Here is a 23,005-nt window from a genome sequence, read left to right as displayed (position 1 = left end):
TGCCCCGGCACAGAGTGGGCAACAGAAGCCACCACGACAGCTCCGACCCCGTGAGACGGCTCAAACAAATCAGTCTGTCCAAGGACTGAGGGTCCTTGTTCCATTTGGCAAGAATCTCTGCTTGCAGAGTCCTTGTGTGAAACTGGGCAAACGGGATCGCCTAAAACCAACAGCCCCAGGGACCTCTTGCAGGTCCGCAGGGAGGAGAGATCCCAAAGGGCTCTGATCTCGCCCTGCAAGGTCAGGAGGAAAACTTCCGCTTGAGCGGAGTCCAAGACCATGCCCAGATAAGTCAGACGTACTGACGGGGTCAGTGCCGACCTCTGAACGTTGATGGTCCACCCGAACTCCTGGAGCGTCTGAACGGTTACTGTCTGATCGCCCGACAGAGTGGCACACGAACCTGCCCATAACAGGAGATCGTCCAGATAACCCAGGACCGCAATCCCCTTCTTGCGCAGTAGAGCCAGCACTGGGGCTAAAACTTTGGAGAAGACCCTGGGAGCCAAAGCTAGACCAAAGGGTAACGCCACAAATTGAAAATGTTCCTCCGCTACTGCTAAGCAGAGAAACCGCTGGTGACCTTCGTAGATAGGGATGTGCAGGTACGCATCCTTTAGATCGATGGAGGCAGAAAATCCCCTTGATTTAACAAAGTCACCACCGACCGGACGGATTCCATCTGGAACTTTGCCCTCTTTCCTGGGCACCGTGAACAGATTTGAGTAATAACCTCGAAACCTGTCCTGCTGAGGAACCGAGACAATAACACCCAGTGGGAGAAGATCTTGCACAGCCCCATTGAGATCCCTTAAACAATCCGGGGACAGAGATTTGATGCAAAGAACCTGTCTGCTGGGTAAGACTGATATTCAATCTTGTACCCTGTACGAATAAATTTGTGAACCCATTTGTCTTTAATTAGAGACCTCCAGGGTTCCTGAAAGTAATGCAGATGCCCCCCCCCACCCCTGAGCCGGGTGAGGGCACCCCTTCATGCAGAGGAAAACTTGGCCACAGCACTGGACTGACTGGCCTTGGGCTTACCTGTCCAAGCCTTCTTGTCGCCGCGGGAGGCTTGAACGGTTTACCTTTTTCCTGCGCCCCTGAGGCACGGCACGAAAAAGCCCCCGGTGAGCCTTGAAGGGGGTGCCTTACCCTTCGTGGACTGGGGCAGAAGAGTACTCTTACCACACCCCCCCCCCCCCGTGAGACCCTTGATCATTTCATCCCAAGGAGTCACCAAACAGGCGTTACCCCAAAAAGGGAAGATCAGACACAGTCTTCTTAGAGGCCTGGTGCGCCGACCAGCTCTTCAGCCAGACCATGCGGCGAATTGCAATCACCACCGCAGACAATCTTGCGACCAGGGGAGCCTTGTCCAAGGCCGCGTCACACAGATACACCATGGCCTGGGCCATTTGATCTGTAAGCTCGATGAGAGTCGGAGGGGAACTGACTCCACCAGCAGGTTGCTCTTAAGCACCTTGATCCATTCCGTGACCGTCAGAGACAAGCACGGAAGCGAACACAGGCTTGAGGAGCGAGCCAGCCACCAAGTGTTGGTGGCGGGAAAAAGATTCCAGGCACCTGTCCACTGGGTCATTAAACACCAGGGAGTCTTCCACTGGAACCACCGTGGAATTGTTCAGCCGGGACACAGTGTAATCCACCTTAGGTGACACTGTCCAACGATTGGAAACGGAGTCTGCAAAAGGGTAGCGGCGAAAAAGCTTAGGCACTGCCAGCATGTGCTTAATGCGCTGCCACTGCTCGTTCACGGTCTTGTGAAACTCCTTGGGGCAAGGGAAAACCTGACCCGACTTCTGAGCTTTGCAGGAGCCAAAAACAACCCGCCTTCCTGACTCTGTGGGCTCATCATCAATATGCAAAGTCTCCCGAACAGAGCGAATCAGTGCTTCTACCAAAGCGCAGTCCCGCGCTGCAGCCGAGGAGTACTCCTCCTCGCCGTCCGAATGTGAGGAGAGGGATCCCTCAAGGGAGGTTAGTGTCTGTGGCAACCACTTCAGGCTCAGAATCATAAGATTGAGAGGGCATCAGCCGTTTTTTTAAGAGGAACTTGTGACATGACCAGATCAATTTTTGACGCCAGAGCTTCAATGGTCGCAGACAGGGATGCTAGGGAAGCGGATTCTGATGACCCGGATGCACACACAAGGTCAGCGGGGAAATTTCCACTCTGGGATTCCATTTTTGTAAAATAACAAAAAAAGGTACATTGGCCCTTTAAATCCACGCTAGCTGTCCACACCGCCAAATCGCACTACTGCTGGAGTTCCCCCTTTAGCTTGCAAACCCACTGATAAAAGCTAAATGTGCCTGAAAAATGCCCAAAAGGACTAAAAAAACCCCCTTACTGTGACCAGAGAAACAGGATGAGCAGCTCTTCCCACGCTGTCTGCAGAAAGTGAAAGAACTCCTGGGAGGAAGTGACCTCAGATCACTAGAGGCCGAACTCCCCCTGAGCCACAAGAAAATGGTGCCATAATAAAGAATAGGAGAAGCACGGGGAAAATGGCTGCTGCCCATACAAGGCGGCCAGCCCACATCCAAGATGGCGCCCGAAAATGGCGCCAAAGCACACAGCAAGGTAGAAATGGCTGCTAGCCAAAATGGCAGCCGAACACAGCACCGACGATCAGGAGCCCAGGGAAAACGAGGCCACCGTGGGAACCCACCCCAGGGACAAGGTAGTAGTCATAGACCCCCCCGGGTGATAAACGCTGCCATAGCGCCCCCATTAGGAGCAGGGAAGGCAGGACCTGTCCCGACAGGCCAGGGTGATCTTACAGAGACCGCAGCTCTGACATCCCCAGGAGTGGGCTCAGATCCGCCCTTCATGATTGTCCCAGGGACACAGGGGGGCAGTATCACTCACCATACCATTGACCGCGGGCTCCTCTCCGACGCAGCTTGCCTCCCACCCTGAGTGGGGGTGCTGCCAGCCAAGAAGGGTACGCTGCAGCCAGGGCGTTCCAGGTGAAAATTTCTGTTCGCAGGGTCATCCCCATCCGTCAGGGCACCATTGTGGCGAGGCCTGGGCGGACCACAACCTGCGCATGCTCGTTGATCAGGCTGGGAGACCATAAGGATCTAGATTATCCAGTGCAAAACCTCAGCCCGGCTGTCGCTTGTAGTTCACCAGGAGGATCCCCCTGACACTAGCTAGCGATCGTGAGTAAAGAAAAATAAACAGAAACATTTCTCAAAGAAAATAAAAAACTGAGACCGGAGTCCCAGCAGGGGAACCTAGGTCCTACTCCTTACACTAGGCAGCAAGAAACTGATTAGTAAGCTGGATGTGGCTGGGGTAATGTCTAAGGGGACAGCCCCTAAAGGTGTGTTTAGTGAAACGTTTTTCTAAATAGTTTCACTGCCTAGTCTACTCCTGTAGGTAGCGCATTACCCATTTGTGAGGAAACTATGAAATGGCTGCGTCTGTCAGAGGACGTAAGAGAAATTATATCTAAAAAGAAAAAATTGCCAGGACAGGGGGGGGGCTGTGGGAAGGAGGGGAACTCTGAGGTCCGACCGTCCCCAAGGAGATGCCCACGTCCACCGCAAAACCCTCCAGGGGAAGAGGGAGAGGGACAGCTACTCACCATACCAGGAACCAGGTTGGCACTGCTCAAGACAGATCCTCTTTATTGAAGGAGCGAAGGAACGCTGCGACTCAGGCTGAGGCCAGGTCGTATGTGACCTTGCGAGACATTTAACTCACAGGGCCAGGCCCGTCCAATAGAGCTATGTCGCGGCTGAACTAGCGCGGAGCTGAGGCCTGAGCGTGCTCGCTGGCCAGACTTGGGTGACCACTGGATCTAGCTTATTTATCCCGTCGCCCAGTCCGGCAGTTCTAACAGGAAAAATCGAGAAGGAAAAAAAATTTCTATCTAAAAAATGTTGTCAGAACCAAAGATCCCAGCAAGGAACTAGGTCTTTACTCCTGACTAGGCAGAAAAAAACTGAGTACCTATAGCAGAGAGAGGGAGTATACTCCCTGTGACTGCCCATAGGCGTAGCCAGACTTTTTTTCCGCCTAGTGTCCTACTCCTGTACTGGGCAATATAAGCCAATGATTAAGAAGATCAGGAGCTGTGTCCGTCAATGAAAGAGAAATAGCTAAACTTCACCTTTAAGAATGCCATTGACAGCTTTATTTTTTTGTTTGAGTCCTGCTGAAAAGGCTGAAATTCAAGCCGGGTGGAAAAATGTTGGCTAAATAGTGACTACATCCAATCAGATGCAATAATTGTTTGGGTATTCTGGTGCTGGCTGTCAGAATACAATAGCTGGCAAGGGAGAGACTTAGAAAATTTTTTAGAATTAGATTTCTCTCGTTCAGCTCATGGAGCTATACATGTATGACTGGTGCAAGACGTGTTTTAAGTATGTCCATAGTGAGCTGGCATCCATAGCTAGGAAAGGGTAGACAGCCAATAATGGCAGACACAAATGATACTGTGGAGGAGAAGTACAAACATGTATGTATTACGGTATGTTTTTTGGTTTAGCCAAAAAAAAAAAAAAAGGAAAGGGGCAAGGGCAATCTTAAACAGCCATTGATTGGACAAATGTAACTGTGTACAGTATTTACCATACTTGATCAGTGCTTCTGGAAGCTTGAAATCTCTGAAGTAGACTCCAATGATCTCCACTTGCTTCTGGGTTCCATGCTGAATGCCTGGTCTGCAGCTTTCTCAACACAATAGGTCAGCCTCTTAGCACACGTGCCATTCGGAGAATGCTTTGCATTTTCTGAATGAATACAAAACATTCTCTGATTGAACAAGGCAGAGAGGCCTAGTGGTTATGTCACGTTCTGATTTTGACTGTCAGGGGAAGGAAAGCGCCTACAACCCTATTCAAATTGCATACTAACAACCAAGAGCAGACAAGAGCCAAAGGAGAACTATAGATCTTAATAAAGAAATGTTAGATGGGAGAAATATGAAACATCACAACCAAGCTATTGTGATCACTTATAACACTTTCACATCCAGTGATTAAAGCAGTCCCAAAGAAAAATCACAGCTTCTCCCAGATTTGCTGATGTATGATTATTATTATTACTATGCTTTAGTAGTGTACTGCATAATACAGTAATCTACGCCCTTCTCGCACACAGGTATATCAAATTTATTATCACAGTTCCAAGCCAAACAGATTTTCACTGAGGAAAATCTGTGCAATGAATTCACAAAGTCCAATTAAACAAATAACTTTATTATGGGTCATGATACAATAAAAGTACATATAACAGGTGTTCCACTTACACAGTTTATTGCCTTCTCTGTCATAACCATGTAGGTATGTAGCACCGACTTCAAAACACCATCTGGGGATAATGGATTCACTCAAATCTGTAAAATATTGAGGAAAATGTTTTGTAAGTAGGGAGAGCTTTAATTGTAGTCACCCTGTCCTGAATCCTAACCATGCAATGTTTCAGAAGCTTTGAAAGATGAGAAAAGCGATGAGAAATCTTTACAATAGAGAAACAAACTGCAAAAAAAATACTTTTTTTTCCAGTAAAATAATGAAAGTTAGAACCTTATTTGGGTTAATCTTAATGCTGCTCTTCCTATTTCTTTTTCTGCTGTCATAGGAACAAGAAGGGAGGCTAGATCACCACAAAAGTAATAAAAACGTGTCAAAAGTATTTATTCTTCTCAAGTCTGTCCCCCTTTTCCCCGCCAAAAAAAAAACAAAAAACAAACAAAGATTTAGCAAATCTTTTCAAGGTGAAAAAAAACCCACTTAGGCCTCATGCACATTTGAGCTTAAAAATGCTGCTTTTACGGGAGTTTGAGCCTTTTTTTTTTGCCTCTAAACGCCCCTCAATGTTAACCAAAGTGTCCCTGTATGTACACATAAAAGTTTAGAGGCAGGGGAATTTAGAGGCAGAAAAATTGGATTTTTGACGTACTGTAAAATCCATTTCTCTGATGTTCATTGACAGACACAGCCCCGGATCTTCATACCCATTGGGTTATATTGCCCCTACAGGAGCAGGACACTAAGCAGAAAAATAATCTGACTATGCCTATGGGCAGTCCCTGAGGGTATACTCCCTCTCCCTGCTATAGGTTTATTTACAAGCAGGGTCAGAAGAATTACAACTCCACAGAGGAGTGGCAGCTGTGTTCGTCAATAAACATCAGAGAAATGGATAATGGATCACTTAAGGTAAGTCCAAAATCCCATTTTCTCTTTCGTTCATGGACTGACACCGCTTCTGATCTTCATAACCAGAAAAGCCACCTTCTGAGACCGTGTAAGCAAGGGAATCCTCCAGAGCCACCAGGACACTTCTTGTGCCCCCCCTGGTGATTGACATAAGCCACGGCCGTGGCATTGTCCAATTGAATGCGCACTGCATCCCTGAAGATGATCTGTTCAATGGTCCAGACACAGTCTTATCACTAGGAGTTCCAAGATATTGATCGGTAGTCTGGACTCTTCTAGTGTCCAGATCCCCTGAGCAGAATTTTTGCCGAGGATGCCTCCCCAGCCAGACAGGCTGGCATCCGTGGTGACCACTGTCCAATACAAGAGGAGGAAGAATTTGCCCAGCTAAAGGGCTAGAGAACGAAGCCACCATATCAGGGACTCCTTTGTTCCCATTGCTCAGCTGGATCTCACTGTCCAAAGACTGTGGAGTCTTGTCCCATTTGGCTAGAATCTCCCTTTGCAGGGACCTCGTATGGAACTGTGCAAACGGAACCGCCTCAAAGGTAGACACCATCAGGCCAACCACCCGCATGCAAGTCCGGAGGGATGACCATTTGCTGGACAGCAAGAGACGAATTGCAGCCTGCAATTTCTGGAGTTTGCCAGAGGAAGGAGCACTCTGGCTAAGGCCGAATCCAGAGTCAGGCCCAGATAGTCCAGCTTTGTGGACAAAACCAGATAGTCCAGCTTTGTGGACAAAACCAGATAGTCCAGCTTTGTGGACAAAACCAGAGCAGACTTACCGTTGGCGTAACAATACTAGCACCAGGGCTAACACTTTTGTGAAGACCCGAGGAGCAAAGGCGAGACCAAAGGGTAACTCCACAAACTGATAATCCTCCTCTCCCGTGGCAAAGAGGAGAAAGCGCTGGTGACCGGCACATATTGGAATGTGAAAGTAAGCATCCTTGATGTCGATAGAGGCAAGAAAATTCCCAATGCAGGAATGCCACCACCATGCGAATGGACTACATCCTGAACTTCGGCAACCACACAAAGCAGTTCAGCGCTTGAGGTCCCGGATTGGACGCACCTTGCCTTCCTTCCTGAGAACTGTAAACAGGTTTGAGTAAAAACCCTGAAAACATTCCAAAGTAGAAACCGGGACAATTACCAAAAAGAGCCACTACCTGGCGATTTTTCTCAGCTCAGCAGGTTTTCAAAATATGGCTGCAAGCCTCTAAAAACTCTGCCGAGCTGCATGGACCCTGAAATGAGATTAAGCGGAAATTATGTCAGAGTAACGCAGTGACAGATCTACCCCCGGAACTGCTGACCGGATTCGATAATGATGTCAGACCCCTGGAGCCACCGGCATGCACCGAAAATAATGTAGTGTCCCATTCAGCGCAAGTGGAAGTGATATCATGTCCGAATCAAAAAGAAAATAGGCATTAGCCACTTTTGAGAGACTACAAACCAATTGACACTGGAGGAGGCAACCCAGACACAGAATCAAAAGCTGGGGGCTTCAAGAGTCATCTAAGTAATCCCCTTTTTGGGCATGATTAGGTCATAGGCATTACCGGCCAAAGAAGAGGAATATACAGTGCCTTGCGAAAGTATTCAGCCCCCTTGAACTTTGCAACCTTTTGCCACATTTCAGGCTTCAAACAAAGATATAAAACTGTAATTTTTTGTGAAGAATCAACAAGTGGGACACAATCATGAAGTGGAACGAAATTTATTGGATATTTCAAACTTTGTTAACAAATAAAAAACTGAAAAATTGGGCGTTCAAAATTATTCAGCCCCTTTACTTTCAGTGCAGCAAACTCTCTCCAGAAGTTCAGTGAGGATCTCTGAATGATCCAAGATTGACCCAAATGACTAATGATGATAAATAGAATCCACTTGTGTGTAATCAAGTCTCCGTATAAATGCACCTGCACTGTGATAGTCTCAGAGGTCCGTTTAAAGCGCAGAGAGCATCATGAAGAACAAGGAACACACCAGGCAGGTCCGAGATACTGTTGTGGAGAAGTTTAAAGCCAGATTTGGATACAAAAAGATTTCCCAAGCTTTAAACATCCCAAGGAGCACTGTGCAAGCGATAATATTGAAATGGAAGGAGTATCAGACCACTGCAAATCTACGAAGACCTGGCCTCTAAACTTTCAGCTCATACAAGGAGAAGACTGATCAGAGATGCAGCCAAGAGGCTCATGGTCACTCTGGATGAACTGCAGAGATCTACAGCTGAGGTGGGAGACTCTGTCCATAGGACAACAATCAGTCGTATACTGCACAAATCTGGCCTTTATGGAAGAGTGGAAAGAAGAAAGCCATTTCTTAAAGATATCCATAAAAAGTGTTGTTTAAAGTTTGCCACAAGCCACCTGGGAGACACACCAAACATGTGGAAGAAGGTGCTCTGGTCATGAAACCAAAATCAAACTTTTTGGCAACAATGCAAAATGTTATGTTTGGCGTAAAAGCAACACAGCTCATCACCCTGAACACACCATCCCCACTGTCAAACATGGTGTGGTAGCATCATGGTTTGGGCCCGCTTTTCTTCAGCAGGGACAGGGAAGATGGTTAAAATTGAAGGGAAGATGGATGGAGCCAAATACAGGACCATTCTGGAAGAAAACCTGATGGAGTCTGCAAAAGACCTGAGACTGGGGCGGAGATTTGTCTTCCAACAAGACAATGATCCAAAACATAAAGCAAAATCTACAATGGAATGGTTCACAAATAAACATATCCAGGTGTTAGAATGGCCAAGTCAAAGTCCAGACCTGTATCCAATCGAGAATCTGTGGAAAGAACTCAAACCTGCTGTTCACAAACGCTCTCCATCGAACCTTACTGAGCTTGAGCTGTTTTGCAAGGAGGAATGGGCAAAAATTTCAGTCTCTCGATGTGCAAAACTGATAGAGACATTCCCCTAAGCGACTTACAGCTGTAATCGCAGCAAAAGGTGGCGATACAAAGTATTAACTTAAGGGGGCTGAATATTATTGCACGCCCTATTTTTCAGTTTTTTAATGTGTTAAAAAAGTTTGAAATATCCAATAAATTTCGTTCCACTTCATGATTGTGTCCCACTTGTTGATTCTTCACAAAAAAATTACAGTTTTATATCTTTATGTTTGAAGCCTGAAATGTGGCAAAAGGTCGAAAAGTTCAAGGGGGCCGAATACTTTTGCAAGGCACTGTATCCTTTTTGAATCCCCAAGCAGGCAACAGCGAGTACAGGACCAGAGGTAGAGCAACTGGCTCAACAAAAAATAAATAAAATGTTGGTATACTCCTGGACAGTGAGGCCCCTTTCACACTTGTGCAACCGAAGAGTCAGGCGTCTTGAAGCAATGCCTGTGTAATGTTAAGGTCTATGGAGTCCCACAAGTGTGAAAGGGGCCTAAAAAACACAAACAAAACAGAGGTAAGGGGAGGTGAGAGGGGATTTTATTGAGTTTGGTCTGTGTTTCTTGTAGAGGGATGAATCAATCATCTCAAGTGGTTGTAATGGTGATGATTGGGGAAATTTTGGATTGATAATTATTTCTGGCCATGGTGGCAATGGTCGCCATGACACAGAGAAGGCAAATCTTGGGAAAGCATACAGCAAAAAAAAAAAAAAAAAAAAAAAAAAAAAAACCTTGGTGTTTTTTTTTTCATGACTTCCAAAACTAAAAAAATAAAACTTTAGCTTTAGATGCACTTTTTGAAGGACAATGGGCATAGCCATGCAAATAATTTGTATGCACCAGCGGACAACTTCAGATTCTGAATTGCTGGAATACAGCACAAATATGACATAACTCTTCAGCCACTCAACCTGCACACAGCAATTTCCTAGAAGGCATGCTTTTTATACCTTAAACTAAAAATGGAGCAAAAAGCCTCAACAGCTATGTGTAAGTCAGCATACATTTAGGTTGCATCTGTGCTACTTCAGGCAACAAGTAAAACGAATCAGTGAACTGTAAATGCTATCCATGAAACATTACAACCTTACTAAAAATATGAAAATACCTTTATGTGCATTGCTGAAGATTTAATTCATTGCAGCCACATCCAGTCAGTTTCTCAATTGTGCTGCTTGGCAAGCATGTAATGGGCAGAGTTGAGAATACCCAGACTAACAAAAGCTCAGGATCTAAATAATTTTAAGCAATAGGGGGAGAAGTGCTCTGTGTCATTTATAGCTTCTGAGCGATTTCTAGATCTAAAACAAAAGCTCCAGGCCACGCGTAAACACTCCGTTTTCAACTTTGACTGGTGAGTACCTTAAACTCCACCATAAGGCTGGCTACCACTACTGCAGCTTAAAGGGGTGCTAATATATGAAAATATCATGTGTGAATTAATTAACAATTTCCTTATGTTGCTAGGATAATTGGTTCTCTTACATACTAAACTACTATAGTTGGTGATCATTGCGAATAACAATAAAAATAAAAGGAAATAAATATACCAAATATGTTTTGCTTAATATTATATAGGGAAATCTTGTAAGAAAGAATGTGTAAAGGTTATTCAAATAAAAAGAATAAAAGACAGAATTGCTAGCTCCTGAAATGTGTCTTGAATGTGGAACAGAAATAAAATTATGTTTAATGATAAACACAGCAGGGAATTAGGTTCTCTCCTATGAGCACCCAGTAAAGCAAGCCTATCAGATGACCTTAATGCTAGAATTCAGCTGTTGTGTCATTTCAGTTTGCTAAAAACTGTATTTTTGACTTACCGTAACATCCTTTTCTCTGAAGTTCATTGACATACGCAGCTCCATATTCTTCTTGACCAAGGGGTTATGCTGCCCCCAACAGGAGTAGGACACTAGGCAGGAAAAATCTTTACCACGCCTATGGGGCATACACCCACTCACTCTGCTATAGGATTCAGTTTTGTTGCAAGCAGTGTTTAAAAGAAAAAACCCCATCCCACTCAGAAATAGAGGGGGCGGGTGCTGCGTCTGTCAATGAACTTCAGAGAAAATTTTACAGCAAGTCAAAAAGCCAGTTTTCTATATTGTTCATTGGCAGACGCAGTTCCATATTCTTCTTGACCATTGGGACGTCCCAAAGCAGTATTTGCATGAGGGGTGGGAAAACAACTCAGAAAAGAACGTAATTCCCCTAAGGCTCAACTAAGCCAACCAGTGAACATGGAGCTCATCTAGAAAACACCCTCAAAGAGAAAATTTTCTCTTTTAAACATCAGCCTACAAAACCTTGTGGCCAAAAGAAGAATCTGTTGATGCCAACACATCTACTTTGTAGAATTTAGTGAATGTGTGCACAGACGACCAAGTTGTCGCCTTGCAAACTTGCATTACTGACACCTGATGGCGAAAAGCCCAAGAACCACTCAGCACCCTAGTAGAATGCGCCTTCACAGGGAAAGGTAGAACCTGACCCTTGAGTGAATAAGCCTGTACCACCATCTCCCTGATCCATCTAGATATGGTCGCGGCAGACGCAGCCAATCCCTTTCGAAGGTCTCTTATGTAAGGACAAAAACAGAGTCTGATTTCCTTAAAGATTCAGTAGCCGCCAGGTAAACCCTAATTGTCCGAACCACATCCAAAGAACGCAAGGCAATTTCCTTAGGATGTTTGGGCTTAGGACAGAGTGGAGGCAGCACAATGTCTTCATTCAAATGGAAATCAGAAACGACCTTGGGAAGACACGACTGATTAGGTCGAAGTACCACCTTATCTCTGTGGACCACCAGATAAGGTGAACGACAGGATAGCAACAACAATTCAGATACTCTGCGAGCAGAGGTAATAGCCACCAAAACGGCTACCTTCTGTTACAATGTAAGCAGAGGAATCTCCCTAAGGTTCTCAAAGGGAGGTTTTTAAAGAAGAGACAGTACCAAGTTAGGATCCCACAGAGGTAACGGGGATTGTATCAGAGGAGCCATATAGTGAACCTCTTGAATAAAAGTGCGTATCAAAGAATGCGTAGCTAAAGGGCATTGGAAAAACACAGCCAAAGCTGACACTTGGCCTTTAATAGTACCCAAGGCCAACCGTTGTTCAATTCCTCTTTGGGGAAAGGTCAAAATCCTAGCCACCGAAAAAAAGGCGAGGATGCACCTTCAGCGATTCACACCATGAGATGTACAATTTCCACGTACGATAATAGATCTTTCTGGAGGTAGATTTTCTAGCCTTCAATAGTGTAAGAATCACTGAGTCCAAAAGACCCCTATCCTTCACTACCTGGCTTTCAACAGCCACACCGTTAAAGCCACCGACTGTAAAGCAGGATGGAAGATCGGCCCTTGAGACAGCAGATCTTCCCTGAGCGGAAGTCTCCAAGGAGCATCGGCGACCAACCTTACAAGATCTGCGTACCAAGATCGGCTAGGCCAGTCTTGGGCCACCAGAATGACCGGATTTCCTTCCACTTCTGCCGAGGCTTCTGCGCAGAATCGGAGTTTCAGCGAGGGGATCGCATAGATCAGCCGATACTGACCCAAAGGAGCCACCAGTGCGTCTGTGGCGTTGGCCAGAGGAACCCAAGACCTGGCTACAAACCTCAGTCCCTTCTTGTTTAGCCGAGAGGCTAACAGTTTGACGTCGGGTGTCCCCCACCAGACACACAGCAACACCTCCGGATGCAGGTTCCATTCCCCCTGATCCAACACCTGATGACTCAGGTAATCCACCTGCCAGTTCTCCACTCCTGGGATATGCATGGCGGAAAGGAGTGGAACAAAATTTTCTGCCCACTTCAGGATCGCGGCCACCTCCCGAGCCACTCCTGGTGCTCTCTTGATGATTGACGTAAGCCACGCCTGTGGCATTGTCTGATTGGATCCAAACTGGACAGCCCTGCAGACGATTTGTCCAGTGACTCAGGCAAAGCTTTATCGCTCTGAGTTCCAGAATATTGATCGGTAGTCTGGACTCCTCCACGGTCCAGGACCCCTGAACACACAGCTTCCCAAGCACTCCTCCTTAGCCGGACAGGCTGGCATACGTAGTTACCACGGGCCAAAAGAATGGGAGAAAGGACTTCCCCTGGTGTAGAGCCAACGAGCGAAGCCACCACAGAAGAGCACACTTTGTGCTGTGAGTAAACCGAATCATAGTGTCCAAGGATTAGGATCTTTATTCCACTTGACAAGAATTTCCCTTTGTAAGGGTCTTGTGTGGAACTGAGCAAATGGAACTGCCATCAGTCCTAAGGCTCACATGCAGGTCAGCAGAGAGGACAGGTTGCTGGATAACCGCAAACAAAATGCCCTCGCTGAAGCTGAGTCCAGAGTCAGGCCCAGATAATCCAGTTTTGAAGATGGTACCGCAGCAGATTTTTTAAAATTGATGTTCCAACCGGACTCTTGCAGTCCGTACAGTGATTGTCAAGTCACCCAACAGGACTGAATGTGAGTCTGCTCTTAAGAGGAGATCATTCAGGTACCCCAGTACCGCAATCCCCCATAATGCCAATACCGGAGCCAACACTTTTGTGAAGACCCTGGGAGCAGAGGCGAGACCAAAGGGTAACGCCACAAATTGATATCGCTCCTCTCCTACAGCGAAGCGAAGAAAACGCTGGTGTCCAGATCTGTGTCCTTGATATCGATGGATGGTAGTGGTGTCTCATGGTGTAGGGACGCCATTACCATGTGAATGGACTCAATTTGAAATTTCTGTACCCGCACAAAGCAATTCAGATCGCTGAGGTACAGGATTGGACGCACTTTGCCTTCTTTCCTGCGAACAGTGAACATGTTTAAATAAAACCCCTGAAAGTGTTCCCCAGAGGGAACCGACACATTCACCCCTTTGGACAGAAGATCTTGTACCGCCTCTGGTAGATCCCTTAACCAATCTGGAGATAGGCGTAGATTAGACGGGAAGAAACTGTCCGACAGTCGAGACCTGAATCGAATCTAGTAACCCGATCAGATCAGTTTGTGGACCCATTTGTCCCGAATCAAGGAGGTCCATGGTTCCAGAAAGAAGTGAAGACGTCCCCCCCAGCCCAGTTACGGGTGAGGTCGTCCCTTCATGCAGACAGGTATTTGTCTGTAGATCTGGATTGGCCTGCTCTCAGCTTACCTGACCATGTCTTCTTGGAACCCTTGGCTTAGACCCTTGGCTTAGATCCTTTCTCCTGCATGAAAGGGCCACCTGTGGCCTGTAAAATAAGGCACCCGTCTATTACATGATGACTTGCCCTTGGAGGATTGAGGAAGAAGAGCATTCTTCCCACCAGTAAGACCCTTGACAAATAGTCCCCTGTAAAGGGGAGCTCTGATAGAGCCTTTTTTTAAGCCTGATCCGCAGACCAGCTTTTTACCCACACCATGCGTCTAATAGCTACCCCCACCGCGGATACTCTGGCTACAAGAGGGCCGCATCTAGTGATGCATCACATATAAATAGTAGGGCTTGGATCATTTGGTCCATTAGCTCTGCCAGGCCAGGAGGGAGCTGTTCTGTTTCTAGGTCACTTTTAGTAACTTTGCCCATTCCGTTATGATCTGGGACACTAGAGTGATCACGAAGATCAGTTTAAGTATTGAGCCCACTATCACATGTAAGTGGCGGGACAGAGACTCAATCCTTCTATCCACAGGGTCTCCACCGGGACCACAGTAGATTTGTCCAGTCTGGAGACTGGATGGTCCAACTTCGGTGGAATGGTCCATTTTGCAGGTACCTCTTAAAATGCTTCGGCACCACTAACATCTGTTTGAGGCGCCCCCATTGGTCAGAGACAATTTTGTCAAGAAATTCTGGACAAGGGAAAACCTTGACTGACTTCTGGGATTTGCGAGTGCCAAATGACACCTGCGTCCCTGACGCTGCAGAATCATCAAGAGTTTCCTGCATGGACACTAAAAGTGCCTCCACCATCGCGCTTTCCCGCATGGCTGCAGACGAAGATAGGTCGCCCTAGTCATCCGAGTGTAAGGACACTGAACCCTCAGGGTGACATGCCTCCGCAGCAGCTATATCTACCTCTGAGGATACAGGAGAGGTAGGGGAGGGCATAGGGCTCTTTTTACTAATGGTATTTTTTAAAACCAAATCCCCTTTTGACACCAGGTTTTCCAAAACCGCCATTAAAAGGCAGACAGGGGATGCGACCCGGAGGTCCCCACAACCGCAAAGAGGGGATCTGTAGTTGAAATTTGTTCCCGAGACTCCATATGAACCCTAGAATAGCACAGTGTCACTTTAAGAAAACCGGCGAAAAACTGACCCACACCGCTGCACCAGTGGTACTACAAGTCCCAGCTACTAGCACTGCAGATAGCAGGGTGAGAGAGAGAGAGACCTACAGGGACCACAATAGACATACCACCATTCGATATGGAGGAGAACAGGATCGGTCTTCGAACAATCTTCACAGGAAGGACGGATTAGGTCGGAGGACCACTTTATCCCTGTGGACCACCAAATAAGGTGAACCGCAAGACAACGCCGCCAACTCAAAGACTCTGCGAGCAGAGGTAATAGTCACTAAGAAGGCAACCTTCTGCGACAAGGAGAGCAGAGCAATCTTCCTAATATTCTCAAAAGGAGGCTTCTGGAGAACAGACAACACCAGATTGAGATCCCACGGAGGTAACCGTGATCCCTGTGGAGGAGCCAGATGACGCACCCCCTGAATGAAGTGTGAATCTAACTAGGAGTAGCTTACGGACGTTGGAAGTAAATAGCCAAGGCCGACACCTGGCCCTTGATAGTGCCCAACGCCAAGCGCTGCTCAACCCCTTTTTGTAAAAAGGCCAAAACCCTAGCTATAGAGAACAAGTGAGGGTGCAGCTGCAGCGATTTACACCATGCAATGTACGATTTCCACGTACTATGATAGATCTTCCTAGATGTTGACTTCCTGGCCTTCAAAAGGGTAGGAATCACCGAATCAGAGAGACCTCTATCCCTCAACACCTTGCTTTCCACAGCCAAGCCGTTAAAGCCAGCGACCGTACAGCAGGATAGAAGATCAGTCCTTGAGATAGTAGATCTTCCCGCAGCGGAAGACGCCATGGAGGATCCATGATCGTTTTTACCAGTTCTGCATACCAGGACCACCGAGGCCAATCTGGTGCCGCCAGAATGACCGGGATGCCTTCTATTACCACCCGGCGAAGAAACCTCGGCAGGAGAACGAGCGGAGGGAAGGCATAGATCAGGAGATACGGACACCAAGGAGCCACCAGAGCGTCTATAGCGTCAGCCAGAGGATCCCGAGACCTGGCCACAGACCTCTGAACTTTCCTGTTGAGGCGAGACGCAAAACAGATCCACCTCTGGAGTCCCCCACCGGGCACACAGGAGATGAAACACCTCCGGATTAAGGGACCAACACCTGACGACTGCCTGCCAATTCTCCACATCTGGGATGGTGACTGCAGAGAGAGCCGGAACATTGTGTTCTGCCTACACCAGAATCTCAGCCACCTCCTTGGCTGCCAGGGCACTCCTGGTGCCCCCTTGGTGATTGATGTAAGCCACGGCCGTGGCATTGTCCGACTGAACCCGAACCGGAGAGCTGCGTAGCCGACTCGTCCAGTGAAGCAGGCAGAGCTTGATCGCTCTCAGATCCAGAATAATGATCGGCAGGAAGACTCTTCCATCGTCCAAGTTCCCTGGGCACAGAGCTTCCCCAGCACTCTACCCCAGCCTGACAGGCTAGTGTCCGTGGTGACCACCGTCCAAAACACCAGCAGGAAGGATTTGCCTTGCCACAGGACAGGTGACTGAAGCCACCAAGAGTTAGCTCAACCAAATCATCAGGTCCAAGGACCGAGGATCTCTGTTCCATTTTGCCAGAATAGCTTTCTGCAACTGTCTCCTGTGAGACTGAGCAAACGGGACCGCTTCAAAGGTCGAGACCATCAGACCCAGGGCCCTCATGCAAGCCCGCAATGAGGACTGATCGGTCCCCAGCAGCAATCGGACCGCCCTTTGCAACTTCTGAAGCTTGTCCAAGGGAAGGAAGACCCTCACCAGAGCAGAGTCGAGGATCAGCCCCAGATAAGTGACCCGCACGGACGGTGTCAGGACAGATTTGTGGAAACTGATCGTCCATCCGAATTCGTGAAAGGTCTGAATGGTGATGGAAACGTTGTCCAGCAGATCCGAATGGGAGGCTGCTCGAAACAGGAGATCGTCCAGATATCCCACAATGGAGATACCCCGTCAACATAACAAGGCCAGCGCAGGGGCTAAGACCTTGGTAAAAACTCTGGGAGCCGAGGCGAGACCAAAGGGTAAAGCCACAACCTGAAAGTGCTTCTCTGCCACTGTAAATGGAGGAATTGCTGGAGTCCCTCGAATATGGGGACATGGAGAAACGCATCTTTGAGATCGATGGAAGCCATAAAATCCCTGATTCAAAGATGCCACCACCGACCAAATGGACTCCATTCGAAACGTCTGCACCCGCACAAAGCGGTCCAGAGCCTTAAGGTCCAGGATTGGACGCACTTTGCCCTCCTTTCTGGGCACCGTGAAAAGGTTTGAATAGAAACCTTGAGCTCGTTCCTGCGGAGGAACCGGTACAAATCACCCCTTGAGCCAGATCTTGCACAGCTACCCGCAGACCCCTCAAATGCTCCGGAGACAGGTGCATATTCGACTGAAAGAACCTGTCCCCTGGCCGAGACCAGAATTAGATCTTGTACCTGGAGCAAATCAGTTTGCGAATCCAATCGTCCTGAATGAAGGAAGTCCAGGGTTTCTGAAAGAAGTGCAGGCGTCCCTCCACCCCTGAGACCAGTGAGGGCGCCCCTTAATGCTGAAGAGAACTTGTCTAAAGCACCGGACTGACCGGCCTTGGGCTTGCCACAAGGCTTCTTAGTTCCTCCAGAAGATCTGAGCGGCTTACGCTTTTTTTGCGCCCCTGAAGCACGAAAAATCGTTTATGAGCAGAATAGGAGGGACCCCGCTTAGTACGGGGTGTCTTACCCTTGGAGGATTGAGGAAGAAGAGTACTCTTCCCGCCAGTCAGGCCCTTTATTAACACATCCAATGAGTTGCCAAACAACCGTTCTCCCAGAAAAGGGAGATCAGCCAGGGCTTTCTTAGAAGCTTGGTCAGCCGACCAGCTCTTCAACCAAACCATGCAGTGCTTTAAGTGGGCCGGTATGCACTGGTACTCAGTACCACCACTTCCAAATATGGCTCTTGAGCATACCGCCACCTCTCCGTGCGCCTTAGCGTACCAGTACGCTCATTTTGGACATCTGCGCCCTCATTTGCCCCCCCAAGAATATTTCCCACTCCAGAGCCAAACCAGTCACCACCAGTGAGTCCCCCTGCTCCGGAGTCCCAGCCCAGGCCAGGGGGGGGGGGGTGCGCTGTGGGGACCCTGATGTGGGGTGGGGGGGGCGAAAAAATGTATAGGCTATAATAGAGTACCGGCACCTCTTTTGGGCCACTTAAAGCACTGAAACCATGTATCTTAAAACAATGCCAACGGCCGAAACCCTGGCCACCAGGGGAGCCACATCACACAGGAACACCAGAGCCTGGATCATCTGGTCCAACAGTTCCAGCTGTTCCAGAGGAACAGTCTCGGGGTCCAAAGACTCCCGCAAACCCCTAATCCATTCCGTCACCGTCTGAGACTAACACAGACACAAGAAACGGTTTCAAAATGGAACCCACCAGCATGTGAAGATGGCGGGAAAGGGATTCCACCCGCCTGTCCACTATATCCGTAAAAAACGGGGAATCCTCCACAGGCACAAGGGTAGATTTGTTTAATCTGGAAACAGGATGCTCCACCTTAGGCGGCACCGTCCAACGGTTGGAGACCTTTTCAGCAAAAGGGTATCAGCGTTTAAAGCGTTTTGGCACCACAGACCTGCTTGACATGCCGCCATTGGTCATTCACAATATCGTGAAAAGTGTCGGGACAAGGGAAAACCCTGGCAGCTTTTGTAGACTTCTGAGAGTCAAAAGCCACCCACGTCCTTGCCGGGTGGGCTCATCAGCCAATTTTAAAGTATCCCGTACTAAAATAATCAGGGCTTCCACTGCAGCTGAAGACGACAGGTCCTCTTCATCATCTGACTGCGAGGACGGCAACCTTTTTCATGACTAACTTTATTCCCCAGGCTTTCCAGGGCTGCTGAAATTGCGGCCAGCGACTGCGATCTGGACTGTCCGGGAGTCGCACAGGTCTGAGGGTGATTGCACAGTTTAAGACTCCATATTGCAAAAACTGAGTACTGTCACTTTAAGAACACCGATTGCAGTATTCACCACCAATTGCAGCGGCCTGCAGGGAACCCCTTTAAACTAAACTGACAGCAGAAAGAGCAGAAATATGCCCTCAGGGACCCCAAGTACTGTACCACCTCAGAAAAACCGTCCTGATTCTTCCAGCAGCATGGAGAGAAAGACAGGAAGTGACCTCAGCCAGTAGCAGGAAACAAATGGACAGAAAGTGAATGCGCCTGAGGAAGGTCACACTGCCCAGCATAGCACAAGGGCTACACAAAGATGGATACCCATACATATCAATAGGAAGCTATAGGGAAAATGGCTGCCCCATACAAGTCTATGGGGAAAAATTCACATTGCCCACACTTAAGATGGCGGCGCCCACGGTGAACCATGAGGCTAGGGACCGACACATGGAGGCCTCAGGAAGCAGCAAGCCCAAGGTACCATGTCACACCCCACCCCCCCTCCCCCAGAGCGCCAGGCACTCTAGACACACAGACTGGGCAGGCCAGGGCAATCTTTTGGGAGGCAAAAATACCATTATCCCCAGGAGAGGGCCCACATCCCCCCAAGGCCAGCAGGGGCAAGGGGGGCACATTTACTCACCATACCATGGACCGGGTGGGCTCCGCTCTGGGCAGACTTCCTTCCACCCGAAGTAGGGGTGCTGCCAGCTAAAGGGGTACGCTGCAACTCAGGGCGTTCCAGGTCGTGACGTCCTGGCGAGGCATCGCAGGCTCGTCCCCATCCAGAAAGGGATATCGTCGTGGCTAGGCCTAGGTCGGGACTATAACCTGCTCACGCTCGTAGCCCAGACTGAGGGGTCCATAAGGATCTAGATTATCCAGTGCATAGCCCCAGCCGGCATCGTTGCTTGAAGATTGCCAGGAAGATTCTTCCCTGAACACTAGCTAGCAAGTGAGTAAAGAGAAATAAAAAGAAAATATTCTGAAAAGAATAAAAAAAAAAACTGAGACCGGAGTCCCAACAGGAAACCTAGGCCCTACTCCTTCTCTAGGCAGAAACAAACTGATGTGCTGGGCTGTGGCAGTGGGGGTTATGCCTGGAGGGGCAGCCCTGTGAGCGTGTATATGTTAAAAGTTTTGTACTAACGTACTGCCTAGACTACTCCTGCAGGTTGCTGCATAACCCACTCAGCTCATGGAGATGAGGCTGCGTCTGTCGATGGACGATAGAGAAACATGGCTGCCCATGTATTTCAAAAGGGAACTTCTGCAAAATGAGGCTGAATGATTCTACAGTAAAAATGGCTGCCCCCTCGGTGCGCCAGGCGGTCTCCAGGACCCCCTAAGAGGTCCAAACAATTAGTGGCATTGTGGGGTCCCCGTCAGGGAACCCCACCAGGATAACCCCCGCGTGGATCTGCTGAAGCGGCATTGGCGCATCCACACCCCAAGGACCCCCATCGTTGACTGAGGTAGGGACCTCTAGGATAGTGGGGAGGGAGGCCTTGGAGGAGCCTGGTACATACCGAGAGGCCAGGGGGAATGAGGGGTACCCGAGGGTCCGACCTTCCCAGGGAGGGGCCCACGTCCGACCGAGACCGCAAGAGCTATAGGGGGACACTACTCGTCATACCAATGTCATTGGGTGGACGCCACTCCGGGCAGAGCCTCAGAGGAAGAGGCTAAGCCTCGAAACGCGTTAGCCACTACAAACTCAAGGGACAACTTACCCTCAGGTCCTACTACTGAGGACTGCGTTCCTTATGCGATATGCTTTTAACCAAGAAACTCGTTTGTGAGTATTTTTAATCTTCTTACTTTTAAATAAACCAACCAAAGGATAATGCACTAGGCCTGTGCGCCCCTGTGTTTGTTTGTTGTTTACAGTATTTCCAGACTTCCCTGGTCGTGTAAAGGGCAGCAAGGCTGCAGCATTTTTTCCTGGGTTGTCGCATCCACAGCTCCAGAAACAGTGGAAAGACCTTAATGAGGTGGACTAGAAAACTACACCTCTCTGAGCGCAGGGAACTGGTGCTTTGCACCTTAAAACTTTCATACAATCTGCACGTCTGGGTATTGGCCTTCTCCACAGGAGTAAGCTAGGCAGAAGATTTTGTTAGAATATCCACAAAAACTTTGTATAGACACACCTACATTGTCCCTATGGTCAATACCCCCAGCTAGCCTCGTTCCCAATTCCGTTTGGTAGCAAGCAGTATAGAGATCCACAAACCCCAAAAGAGGGGCGGGGGGCGGCGACTGTCAGAGGATTCAGAGAAAATAATTTTACGGTAAGTTCTTACAAAAGTTCTATTTTCTCTTACGTCCTCTGACAGTCGCCGACCACTCATACAATCTGCACGTCTGGGACATCCCAAAGCAGTGTAGATGTGAGGGGTGGGAAAACGTAACCGTCAAGAAAGGCAACGCAGCACCCAGGTCAGAGAAAAGAACCTTTTCTGAACCAGAAAGGTAAACACTGGGCAACAAGAAAGCTCAACAGGAGCGAAAACCCAGGAAAACAAATAAAAAGGGGAAAACCCCAACAGGAGGAGACAGGCCAAAACTGCCCTGTCCCCCCTAAAGCACTGCCGCACTCAAAACTTTAAGGCCAAAAGAGGCATCCGCTGATGCCAAGACATCAAGTTTGTAAAATTTTGTAAAGGTATGCACGGACAACCAGGTCGCCGCTTTGCACACCTGAGCCATCGACGCCTGATGGCAGAAGGCCCAAGATGCACGAATCGCTCTGGTAGAGTGCGCTGTGACAGAGAAAGGAGGAACCTGATCCCTAATTGAATAGGCCTGTACAATTGTCTGCCTGATCCATTTTGAAATAGTTGCCGCAGACGCAGCCGTACCCTTCCGGGTCCCTCAGGAAGGACAAAAAGACAATCAGACTTTCTGAAGGATTCAGTAGACGACAGGTAAACCCTTATCGCCCGTACCACATCCAAGGAATACAAGGCAAACTCCTTAGGATGCATAGACTTCGCACACAGCGAAGGTAAGACAATGTCCTTGTTGAGATGGAAGTCCGAAACCACTTTCGGAAGAAAGGACTGATGAGGTCGCAAGACCACTTTATCCCTATGAACAACCAGATAGGGGGAGCGGCAAGACTGGGCCGCCAACTCCGACACTCAGCGAGCATATGTGATCGCCACCAGAAAGGCAAATTTCCGTGACAGCACCGGCAGAGGAATCTCCCGGATGTTCTCAAAGGGAAGACGTTGCAAAACGGACAGAACCAAATTCAGGTCCCAAGGAGGCAAGGGTGCCCTCCTAGGGGGAGCCAGATGACGCACCCCTTGAATAAAGGTGCAGATCAAGGAATTTGACACTGAAAAAAAATGGCCAGTGCAGACAACTGGCCCTTAATAGCGGTCAGTGCAAGACGCTGCTCCACACCAGTTTGCAGGAAAGCCAACACTCTCTCCACCGAAAAGGAGTGTGGATGGAACCCCTGCAACTCGCACCAGGTGAAATAAGCCCTCCAGATACGATAATAAATCTTACCTGAGGATGCCTTCCTGGCCTTGAGCAAGGTAGGAATGACCGCCGACGAGAGACCTCTGTCTCTCAAGACCTGGCTTTCAACAGCCACACCATCAAAGCCAGCGAC

The 23,005-nt window shown here is 48.4% G+C and overlaps 1 protein-coding gene across 1 annotated transcript in view; it reads right to left on the bottom strand.

Moving 5' to 3' along the window:
* Positions 1-23,005, bottom strand: part of MOSPD2 (motile sperm domain containing 2) — a 279,719-nt gene that overhangs the window by 152,407 nt on the left and 104,307 nt on the right. Inside the window, exon 4 of the mRNA XM_082246726.1 lies at positions 5,295-5,381. Within this exon, the coding sequence (XP_082102852.1) occupies positions 5,295-5,381 (87 nt within the window). The remainder of the gene's footprint in view (positions 1-5,294; positions 5,382-23,005) is intronic.

This window comes from Pelophylax lessonae (genome assembly GCF_965119305.1).
Source record: "Pelophylax lessonae genome assembly, chromosome: 2".
Lineage (NCBI taxonomy): Eukaryota > Metazoa > Chordata > Amphibia > Anura > Ranidae > Pelophylax > Pelophylax lessonae.
The sequence above is the reverse complement of the archived record's forward strand: the minus strand, read 5'-3'. Positions and strand labels throughout refer to the sequence as shown.